Source organism: Microtus oregoni, unplaced genomic scaffold (genome assembly GCF_018167655.1).
Source record: "Microtus oregoni isolate MIOR12 unplaced genomic scaffold, Mior012 000050F_002, whole genome shotgun sequence".
NCBI lineage: Eukaryota > Metazoa > Chordata > Mammalia > Rodentia > Cricetidae > Microtus > Microtus oregoni.
In genome coordinates this window covers 1,413,196-1,424,436 of record NW_024543226.1, presented here as the reverse complement: position 1 = coordinate 1,424,436, position 11,241 = coordinate 1,413,196, and the positions used below count along the sequence as shown (strand labels likewise).

Below are 11,241 nucleotides of genomic sequence, written 5' to 3'. Positions count from 1 at the left end.
GTGTAATACCACAAGGTGGCTTACCAGGAAAGATCTTAACCTGTGTCTGTCTGGAGTGGAAGAATCATGGTGACTGCCTGACTTGGCTTCTTTCTCCCAGCATTCTGTTCTGTTTACTCAGCCTACCTAATTTTATGTCCTATCAAAGGGCCAAGGCAGTTTCTTTATTTAGCCAATGAAATTAACACAAAACAGAAGACTCTCCTCCATCAAGAGAAAGAAAGAGAGAGAGAGAGAGGGAGAGAAAGAGAGAGCGAGACAGAGAGACACATGTGCACACGCCAAGAGGGGACAACGAGAGAGATTCAAGATGGTGGGGTAGGGGTCAGAGGTCGCTGGGAGTAGGCGTGGCTTGTCCCGTAAAGGGACCAGAGACCAAAAGTATAACATTCCCACGTCTTCCTTACAATAAAAAACAGGAGATTAGACACCACAGTTTGAAGGAATTGGGGAGGCGAATTCTCAAGACTGCTTCCAGCTGATTTGTGGGTGTCGTCTTTTGGGGGGGGAACCTGGGAAGGCTGTGTGCTGGCCACATCCTGGCATAGCTGGTCTCTTTGTTTCCGACCGGTGTCTGTGGCACGGAAATGTCTGGTGTCCCTTATCCTGTTTAAGGTATTGGCAGAACAAAGAACAAAGTTAAATTAAGGTAAAAAATTTTTTTGGACCAGGGAATTGAGGGGGTATCTGACCTGTTTAATATCCTTTAATTCGGTTCCCTGGAACTCACAAGAACTCCTCAAATTTGTGAAAACAGAAGTTTTAGACACATGGAAGGCAGCATAAGAGAGAAATTTAATTTGAAATTTATTTGGTGACGTAACCTGGAAAAACCTCTCAGCTATCAAACTGTCAGAGATCTTTGAGAAGGATAAGATTTTACTTGAGTTACCAATTAAAAAAATGACAGAGAACTTACTTGGTTGGCACCCAGAGCTACTCTTTTTGGGTCCTCCACGGTCGCTGAAGGTTGCACTTGACCTTTGCTGGTTAGTGCCAGGCCTGTCAGGCTCCAGAAGTCCCTGTGGGCTAAGAAATCTGTAGGAAGACAGGCCTACCTTGACTTGAACAGCTAGGTTGTCGATTCCAGTGATTCCGTCCACGTCTAGAGGTCTTTAGTTTAGACGAAAGGCAGTTTGCCCAATGGTCAGTGCTCAGCAGTAGAAGTGAACTGTAGAAGGACACTGTTCTGTGCACCCATTTGTCTTCTGTCTTCTTTGGAGGGAGCAGAGAGATGCTGCTAGGAGCCAACCTGTCTCTTTTTGTTATGAAAAGTTTTTAAATAATTAAATACTTAAATATCACATCCCCAGATCTCTGAGCAGTTGAGGCTGTTTATTAGGTATAGCTGCAGTATAGAATCTGTCTGGAAGGTTGGGTCTGAGCTTGACTATACTGGCTCTTAACAGGTAAGATTTACACTCCTAAAAAGGCAGAAAGAAGAAAAATGTTTGTAATATAAGGTTGATAGCAGAACTAACAATGGTAGAGAACAGCTTAATGTATTTTTAAGAGACTTAAAAGTACATACCAGTTTAAAATATGAGACTTATGATTTTGTTATCTGAAATGAGATGTAATGAACAATTATTATACACAGAAAGAGTGAACAGGAATTGGGCAACGTGGATGCCTTTGATGCGCCCTATCAAAGGCATGCCATTGCGCAAAACACATGTAACAGAGTTAACAAGAGGATTTCAGTGAACACTTGGGGGAAAGGCAGGGTATACTTAAGAATGGGAGAGCCAGGTCCGAGACCTGGCTCTCAGCCAAGATGGTGATAAAGTCACCTGACCCACCTGGCCCTCAGCCAAGATGGTGACAGCCACATGTTGTATGAAAAAAGTCACAATTTAGGCTTGGATGACTTGCTCCCCATAGCCTAGGCCATGAAAACACCAGCAAAAAAACACGGCACCTCAAAGCCTACAACGAGAAGGGCTCCCTGTTCAGGCGAGATGCAGATGGCATGAACACCCAGGACATGTGGTTGGGCGTCCCTGGTCCACGAGTGGGGTGCTAAGGGCCTAGCTGGATCTGGGCAGAGTACTCAGAAACCAGAGGCCAGGCCGCACTGTAGCAGTGGTCACGATGAAAAGAAGGAAGAAAATAAATGAAAAAAGAAAAAGAGGAAGAATTGGAGACCCTGGGCCTCCAGGTACGGGTGAGCTGAGGGGCTGGCTAAGGCCGCGCTGTCCCAGGCACAGGCTTAGCAAAGGAAACAAGCCAGAATTGAATGCCAGCGAAGGGAACAACTGAGGCACTGAAGACCCGCTGTTGGGGGAAGTCCCCCCGACCCTAGAAACACCGGGGGGTTGCTGGGAGCTCAACGGTCAATTCCTGGGTTGAAAGGGACCATTAAACTGGCCAAAATGGGGACACTCATGATTAGAAGCCGGTGTTGTTCGGAGGGGCTGCACCCAGGCAGATAGAACACGTGGGTCCTTGTTGAGAAGGTCCTTGGTTATGATTCGTCCCCAGAAGTCAGAGCTTAGAGTCCTGATCCCCAGATGGGGCCTGAAGTTGGAAACCCCGGGCCCCGGTGGAAGTCTGGGGCTGGCGAATCATCCGAGTCATGGCACCAATTAATGTTTCAAAATCCCCGGGCGGTTCCCAAGCGGCCTGCCCAAGATCCCCAGGCAGTTCCCCGAGCAGCTAACCAGCGGGAAATGCTGGCAAGTCCCCGGCGGGCTCGCAGAGCAGTGGGGTGGGTGCCAGGGCAGCTCACAGTAGGTCCTGGGTCCCGCCACCTGAGCGGTGGCAGGTTCCCAACAGCGAGTGGGCATGTGGGTAGGGACATGTGACAGACACATAGTATGAATTAGAACTGAACCTTTATTACTTAGAGGAGAGAGAGAGAAAGAGAGAGAGAGAGAGAGAGAGACAGAGAGACACGTGTGCGCACGCTAAAAAGGGACAGTGAGAGAGATTCAAGATGGCAGGGCAGGGGTCAGAGGTCACTGGGAGTAGGCGTGGCTTGTCCCTTACAGGGACTAGAGACCAAAAGAATAACACTATGTAGTCCAAACTGGCCTGAAACTCAAACATGATATCCCCTTGTCTCAGCCTCCAGAGTACTGGGATTACATGTGCACAACATCATGCTCAGCCCAGAAATATCCCCCAATAAAGAGAAATTTTATCAATTTTTTTCTTCATTGAATTTTAATGAAGTCTCTTCAAAAGTTTCCCATATTATAACGCCATGAAGATTATATACATTATATTATAGAAGCTTTGTTGTTTTGTCATTCAGATCTGGATTTATAATTCACTTGCAGTTTATTTTGTAAGGCATCTTGATTGCATTTTTCTCCTGAGTGGCTAGCTTGACCCAGAACTGTTTCTGGAGGGTAACATTTTTTCCCCCGCTACATTGCCAAGTCACCTTTGTGTTGGTTATGTTGGTGTGTATTTTAGACTTCCTATTCCTTTATCATTGTATCAATGTCCTTGCATCTTGTCACAGTTAATATAGTTTTATAATGTAATATAAATTTGATACTGTAGATTATCTTGATTGTTAACTTTTAAGATTATCTTGGCCCTTTCCATTTCCACATAAGGTTTTTGTTTTTAGAGCTGAGAATTGAATGCAGGGACTCAGGCATGCTAGGCCAGGGCTATATCACTCTGATCCTTCTACATAGGCTTTAAACAATGTTTGTTAAACACACATAGTTTAGGATTTTTATTGGGATTGCACTGAATCCACAGACCAATGTGGTAAAAGTTAATGTTGTTTGGTCAGAAGCATCACCCCAGCTCCCTAATACCCCTTTATACAAAAAGTCTGGATTGTTTGCCTGGGGGCTTCACCCCAGCTCCTGGCATAAGCCCCCTCCCCTGGAGAGTTGCCTCAGTCCAAACCCCATCTCCAAGAAAGCCTGCCCAAATGGTGACTCCTCCTCAGGGAGGATCAAGAAAGCCCACCAAATGATAACCTCGCTCCAGGGAAGGCCAGGACCACTCCCACAGGCTATTTAAATTGCCCCCCAGAGAATGAACACATGGTCTCTGGGTTTTGCGTGGTCTCCCCTTCTCTCTCTTTTCCTTGCCTTGTTTTCCCGGGGTCACCTGGGAGTAAGGCACTCTATTAAACATGGACATCCTTTATTTGGTCTAATTTGGTTTGATTAAAATTATTTGCATCGGCAGAGAGGTTTGACTTAAGACAAAATACCTAACAAATGTATTTATGATATTTAGTTTAACAGTCCAGTATCATGGTCTACCCTCTCAATTATTTTGGTCTTCTTAAATTTCTCTAGGTTTTCAGGTTTAAAACATTATGGTTTGAAGGATTTTCCAAATAAAGGAGACCATTGACTTATTTATACAGGGTGCAGAAACTAGGACCTCATGCGTATGAGGCAAGAGATGAAACTGTACATATCCAAGCCTCTTTTGTACTTTTTACTTTGAGAAAGAGCTCACTAAGATGCCAGAGTTGACCTTGAACTCACTCTGAAGCCCAGCCTGGATTTGAGCTTGTGAGATACTCTGTCTTTCATTTCCTGAGTATTAGAACTGCATTTCTCTCTCCTCTTTCAGAGATTTCCATATGCATATGTTTGTCTGTTTGATGGTGGTCCTTGGGTTGCTTAGGCTGTGTTCAGGTTCCTTTCTTCTCTTTGCTTTCTGTTACTCAGAGTTCATAATTTCAATTTTCCCATCCTTATGTTCACCAAATCTTTTTTTAAAACCTAAGCAGATGCGTTGTTATCACTCTAGTGATTTTTATTGTCATTATTGAAATGTTTGATCTCAGAGTTCCTTTCCCCTCCCTTCCCTTCTCCTCCCCCATTTCCTATCACTCTCCTGCCCCTTCTCTTCCTCCTTTTTTAGTTTCTATCTCGTAGAATTTCTGGGTTTACTGAGAAAGCAACATTAGTTTCCTTTTTCGTGGTTTTGCAGTCTTTGTTTAATGAGTTCAATGGCAGGCTTCCTCTGGAATGCTTGTGTTAGTTTATTGTTTTCCTGTGTGTTGGCCAGATTGTCTCGTGTTTTTATGTCTTTCAATGTATTTTTTCTTAAAAACAAAAACAAAGCCCCAAACACACATTGTGATTTATTTTTGCAACTGGAAATGGGACTCTGCTTCTTTCACCGGGCTCTATTTTGCTATGAAGTATGGTGGCTTTTTGTTGCTTGCTCATTTTACTAAAGTGGTCTGAAAGAACTATATTCTTTTTTTGTCTGCAGCCGCTTTAATATTTAATAATATTAAACTAATTAACATTAGTTTAATATTCAGCTAATGAGTCAATAGAGACTTCCTTCAACACTCGCAACCAAATCCAATCAAATAAACAAAATATGCTATTGTTTTCACATGGACATGTGTGTTGTGGGCACACCTTAAAACTCATTTGCATAATTTAGAAACTTTCCTTGGATTTTACTTCTGCATGTTTCCCATTCTGCACCTAAGGGTCAGTCAGAAGTGAGAGATTAGGCTCATCTTGGTCTTTTCATTTATATTTTTATTCTATTTGGGGTCTTACTAGGTATCCCTGGCTGACCAGGAACTTCCTGTGTAGAGAAGGCTGGCTTCAAACTCGCAGAGTTCCACCAGCTTCTGCTTGGAGGGATGGTACTAAACATTTCTGCCACCATGCTCAATAATGTCCCTAGATCTGTGCGTGCATTATGGATTTCAGAAACTGGCTGGAGCTTTACCAACCTCTTCTTCCTCAGAACATCTTTTTCCTCAGGATTTCCACTCAATTGATGCAGTCTATTTTTTTAAATCTTAATTGATGTTCCACGTCCCAGGTATTAGTGAATAAAAATATTTGCCTTTACACATTTTCAATGAATGTCCCTAAAGTAGACATTTCATCCTTGAAAGTGTTCTGAATGAAAGAAAAGCCCTTTGAGCTGATTCTTCAGAGTCACCGGAACAAGAAAAATCAATAGTCATAGATTCTCAATAACATAGTCTGTTTTGCTATTTTTAGGACTGGGAACACTGTCGGGGAACATGGGCAGGTTTCTTTAAGGTTACCAAGTTCTTTTACTGAAGTTCAGCTCTTCATTCTCTCTTGACTTTTCTGATCGGCATAAAGCTTTGATTAGTTTCTGCAACTCCAATAAACCTGTTTCTGACAGATTTACCCATCTTGCACTGCTATTCTATAGAAATGGGATTTGGGGGTTTTATACGCTGCCATTTTATTACAGCATTTTCTTGATTAACAACTGTATTTCTTCATAACAGAATTATTGCTTCCGAGTTGCCTGCGCTTTTGTCATGGATGTGGGTATCTGTACAGGGAAGCCCCTCTGTGTTTTTGAGTAGTAAGTTCCAAGGTGTGAGCCTTCCCAGTACCTCAGGTTTTGATAGAAAACAGCTGCAGGAGCTGGCCAGTTGCTCCAGATCAGATGACATGGCCAACCTTTCGCTATAGAGGACCATCATTTGGGCAATACTTCACAGTTGCTAGTTTTGTCTCACCTTGCCAAGAACTGTGAATAGATTTCTTTCATTTCTTCTTATCTTCAATGAAAAAAACCTATTTTGGTTTTGAGGTAAAATCAATTAAAGTGTACTTTTAATACCTCCCGTTCTTTATAAGTGAAGGGGGAGAGAGAAAAAGAGAGAGAGAGCGAGAAAGAGAAAGAGAGAGAGGAGAGGAGAGAGATTTTGTGTTAGCATGCCCCCTCTTCTATACTTCTCTAAGAGGGATTGTCTAGGAGTTTTTATTTGCCAACTAGTTCATACTGAGGATCAATCAATTTGTCAAAATTATGGTTGAATTGCTCCTACAGCTATTGGCTCTGGAATCTTCTGCTTTAGGCAAGCTACATGTGTCTGGCTTTATCTGTACCTCCAAACTGGGGAGAGGGGTAATATTTTACCTAGCGCTCTGGTTCCATCTCTGTTGCTATAGTAAAATACTCCAATGGAAGCAACACAGGGCTGGGTGTGATGTGCTGGCCTTGCCTTTAAACCCAGCACCGGAGAGACAAAAGCTGGTGGGAGTGGAAACTGGAGAGCGGGGCTCATTGGTGGCTTGGATCTAAAGTGAGGAAAAACGGTGGAGGCAAAGCTCTTTTGATCCAGCTATCAGCTCTTGTTGACCTCAGCAAGATGATTTTTATGGCCACATAAAAGAAAAAAAAAGAGGAACTTCTCAGGTTATGAATAATTTGGTAAGAAAATGGTGATTACCTGGGAACATGGTGGGCCGAGCTCATTTTAGCTCTGTAAATGGTCCATGAAGTTGAGGGGGCGGAACCGGTTTGGGAATCTGGGGTTGATATGTGGGAAATGTTCTACAGAGTCCTAAGTTAGTAAAAAGTTGGCTCTGTAGCCTGTGATCCAGCTCTAAACAACGATGGACTTTACACATAGATGCTAGTTTGTTTGTCTGTCTCTAGAGGGCAGCACACACCAAAGGCAGGGAAGAGGAAATCGTCCTCAGGATGTTTGTGACTAATGAAGTTTTTACTCTTTTAAGGAAACAATAGGCTCAGTTTTTACTCTATCTATCTATCTATCTATCTATCTATCTATCTATCTATCTATCTATCTATCTATCTATCTATCTATCTATCTATCTATCTATCTATCTATCTATCTAAGATTTCTGCCTCCTCCCTGCCACCGCCTCCCAATTCCCTCCCCTTCCCCCAATCAAGTCCCCCTCCCTCGTCAGCCTGAAGAGCAATTAGGGTTCCCTGACCTTTGGGAAGTCCAAGGACCACCCACCTCCATCCAGGTCTAGTAAGGTGAGCATCCAAACTGCCTAGGCTCCCACAAAGCCAGTACGTGCAGTAGGATCAATAACCCATTGCCATTGTTCTTGAATTCTCAGTAGTCCTCATTGTCCGCTATGTTCAGCAAGTCCGGTTTTATCTCATGCTTTTTCAGATGCAGGCCAGCTGGCCTTGGTGAGTTCCTGATAGAACATCCCCATTGTCTCAGTGTGTGGGTGCACCCCTCGCGGTCCTGAGTTCCTTGCTCGTGCTCTCTCTCCTTCTGCTCCTGATTTGGATCTTGAGATTTCAGTCGGTGCTCCAATGTGGGACTCTGTCTCTATCTCCTTACATTGCCTGATGAAGGTTAATATTCAGGAGGATGCCCATATGTTTTTCTTTGGGTTCTCCTTCTTATTTAGCTTCTCTAGGATCACGAATTATAGGCTCAATGTCCTTTATTTATGGCTAGAAACCAAATATAAGTGAGTACATCCCATGTTCCTCTTTTTGGGTCTGGCTTACCTCACTCAGGATAGTGTTTACTCTTTTAAGGCAACAATAGGCTTGGGAGCCAGTGGGAAGACCTTGGGTGAAGTGAAGCTGTGTAGAAGAACCTGTTCTTCCACTCTCATTCCCAGAAAAGCCCCAATCCTAGTCCCCTTTGGTTCTGTGAGAGCAGAACCAGCATCTAGTGTCCCCTAAACCTGGTTCCCTTTGGTTCTGTGAGGACAGAGCGACATCTAGTGTCCCCGATTCCTAGTTCCCCTTGGTTCCGTGAGGACAGAAGCAGCATCAGCTATGGAAAGAGGGGTGGAAGCTGCAGCTCAAACTAGCACAGCAGTGGTGGAGGAGCACACAGGACAGACACTCACTGGGAGACAAGGTGGACGGTGTGTTGACAATATTTCATTCTAGTTAGTTAGTTTTATGTGCAAATTAATGGGTTTCCTTATGATGTTTTTACATATATCACTGGATCTTGCTCATTTTATGAGTTTATTTTAGTTGTATAAAATAATGGGCTTCACAGTTATTTATATATTCATGCAGGCATCTAGCACACTGGACTTAAATGGCAAGCTTCTAAAGCTGGAATCTAGAGGAGGCATCCCCGAGGCTTCTGTACTAGTGCACAACCAGACTTGACTTGTTCTTGATCATTTTCCTGTAGATAATCTGAGAAAAGGGAGGAAGTAAATCCCTCCATTTGGTGTGACATCATGGCGAAAGTGTGGGAATTGGTCATGACAACTCGGAGCACAGGACACAGAGGCAACTCTGTTTCTGCCTTGCTGAGTCTTTGTCTCCCCTCACCCAGCAATCCTTTTTATTTAAGGACCAGCAAAAGGCAGGTGTTACAGGTGAGAAGAAACTTCAGAGAGAAACATTTGCAAGTTCGGATTGTGAAATGAGGGAGCGAGTAAGGGAGAAATGGAGGAAGGCAGCAAGGGACTGCGAACTGGAGAGGGGGAGGGAAGGGGAGAGAGGCAGAGCAGCGGGGAGATTAGGTGTTGGCATGTCCTTCGGTGTTGCTTTTAGGGCATTAAGAGACTGTGATCAAGAGACACTACTAGTTATATGGGACCAAGAATGCTGTCACTAGAGAAAAGTGTCAATGAGACCTATCAGTGAGTCTCCATGGATATGAGATATGCTTGGTTGCTGAACTGCAAAAACCTGGTTTGCAGATCAGGTCTTAAAGTGCCTAGAATGCTATTCCCCAACCTCAACAAAGGACCAATTGGCTAAAAAAGACCAAAAGCATGTGTTGCTTAAGGAAGGGCTGATGAAAAGCATTAGTCTCAACTCAAGGATGAAAAAAAGCCAAAGTCCCAAGGATGATGTAGAATGAAATAATTTGTGAAAAGGATTTAGAAGGTGACAAAGAGACTAACTTATCAATAAAGAACAATCACCCTTTGACCAACCGAGAAGCTGATATTTGGAACTCTGAAGCCAAGAAATTTTTACTTGAGCTCCGGACCTGACCAAGTGTGCTTCCATCCAAGGAAAAATCATGTTCACCGAGCCCACAAATGCTGACTTTCCCCTTAGCCACAATGTCAGTAGGCACTGGGCCAGCATCTCAGTGGTTGCAAACGGGATCCCCACCCCCCAGACCACTGTGAGGGAGAAGGCTTTGTGTGTCCCAGAAAACCCGAACACCAGTATTGGAAATCAGGGCCAGATTGAGATGTCCATCGATGAAGTGTGTCGAGAGATGGTGTTACATTGCTGCAAGTTATTTCTGCAGCAGGCCGGATTAAATCTGCTAATAAGCATGACGGTTATTAATAACATGCTTGCCAAGTCGGTTTCAGACCTGAAGTTTCCTTTGATATCCGAGGGCAGTGGATGTGCAAAGGTTCAGGGTTTGGAAGCACTGCTGGGTTTGTCTGAAAAGCCAGTGTTGGCCGACGAGGTGCTGGCTGCCCAAATGCTGTTCTCCTTCATGCTCCCCTTTATGAGAGGTGGGAACAGAGCGATGCTCGTGGAAGCCCTCTCCCCATAAGCGGCTGTCTCCAACAGAAGGAGACTGAATCCACCCAAGGCCCCAGCAGGTTACTGAGGACAGAGAAGCTGCAGTGGGTGCAAGCAAGGATGCAGCCTTAGCCGGTCAGCTCCTCCTTGGGCAAAAGTTCCAATAGCTAAAAGAAGGGCCACACTCTTCTTGGCCAGGCAGTGGCTCCCCGGAACTGTGGGCAACTTGTGGGTTTTGTAGTCTGCAGGAAAGGTGCATTGTAAATTGCTCCCTTGCAGTCTTCCTTCTGCGGTAAAAGGTAAAGGGATCACCGTTGGCTGCGAGCTGCAGATAACAGAAATCAAATCACAGCATCACCAGAGCTGTTGTTGCCTGTGGTGATCGCCCTGTCTAGGCAGGACCACTTAGCAGAAATGACACCCACATGGGAGCTCGTGTCGAACTTGCATCTGCTGCCGCTGCTAAGGTTGAAGTATTTCCCCGTTCCTCTTTCCTGTACTAGCTGATGGATGGCTAGCATGTTAATCAAAGAAATGTACCCCGTCCTGTCCATTGTACCGACTGACCCTCTTCCACCCAAGCCCCCACCTGTGTGTATCATCAATAAACTTGTGTGTTTTGATTGGCAAGAAAATCGAAAGGGGGCACGGGCCTCATCTTTGACTTTGGTCTGCACAAGCAGGGAGACAAAATGCACCATAGAGTCCAGCTGCCTGGGCCCCTGCTCCCTGACAGGAGCACTTGCCAGTGCTCAAGGAGGCAGGGGCAGAAAGGGTGAAGGAGGGGCAAGAGGGCCTCAGGGGAGGGGTGAGGGCAGGGGTAGATTCAAGACCTGTGTGCAGATGGAGGGGAGACAACACCCTTGAAGCAGTCACCCCGGGGCCCTGAGTAAGGAAGCCCTTAAGCAAGAGGTCTTCTTGACTGGCCTCCTGTGGACTTGTGCCTATTGGATGGAGGCTTCTCCCAGGAGGGATTGCCACGTGACTGGCCCCTGCTAGGTTCATATCTATCTGTTCTGTCCCCTTAAGATGCTGTCAAAACCACTTCCT

General features: G+C 44.8%; 1 protein-coding gene across 1 annotated transcript; it reads left to right on the top strand.

Moving 5' to 3' along the window:
- Window positions 1-8,930: 8,930 nt before the first annotated feature.
- Window positions 8,931-10,820, top strand: LOC121436684 (protein ARMCX6-like). The gene is made up of 2 exons (XM_041636683.1): window positions 8,931-8,982; window positions 9,687-10,820. The coding sequence occupies exons 1-2, from the start codon at window positions 8,931-8,933 to the stop codon at window positions 10,220-10,222; spliced, it is 588 nt and encodes a 195-aa protein (XP_041492617.1). The 3' UTR covers window positions 10,223-10,820.
- Window positions 10,821-11,241: the final 421 nt, after the last annotated feature.

What these genes read in the sequence shown, in the direction of transcription:
- LOC121436684 (XM_041636683.1), top strand. Translation starts at nt 8,931, where the DNA reads ATGGCGAAAGTGTGGGAATTGGTCATGACAACTCGGAGCACAGGACAC. An exon ending in TCGGAGCACAGGACACAGAG is followed by an intron (nt 8,983 to 9,686) that starts GCAACTCTGTTT and finishes TTTTTACTTGAG; the next exon opens with CTCCGGACCTGACCAAGTGT.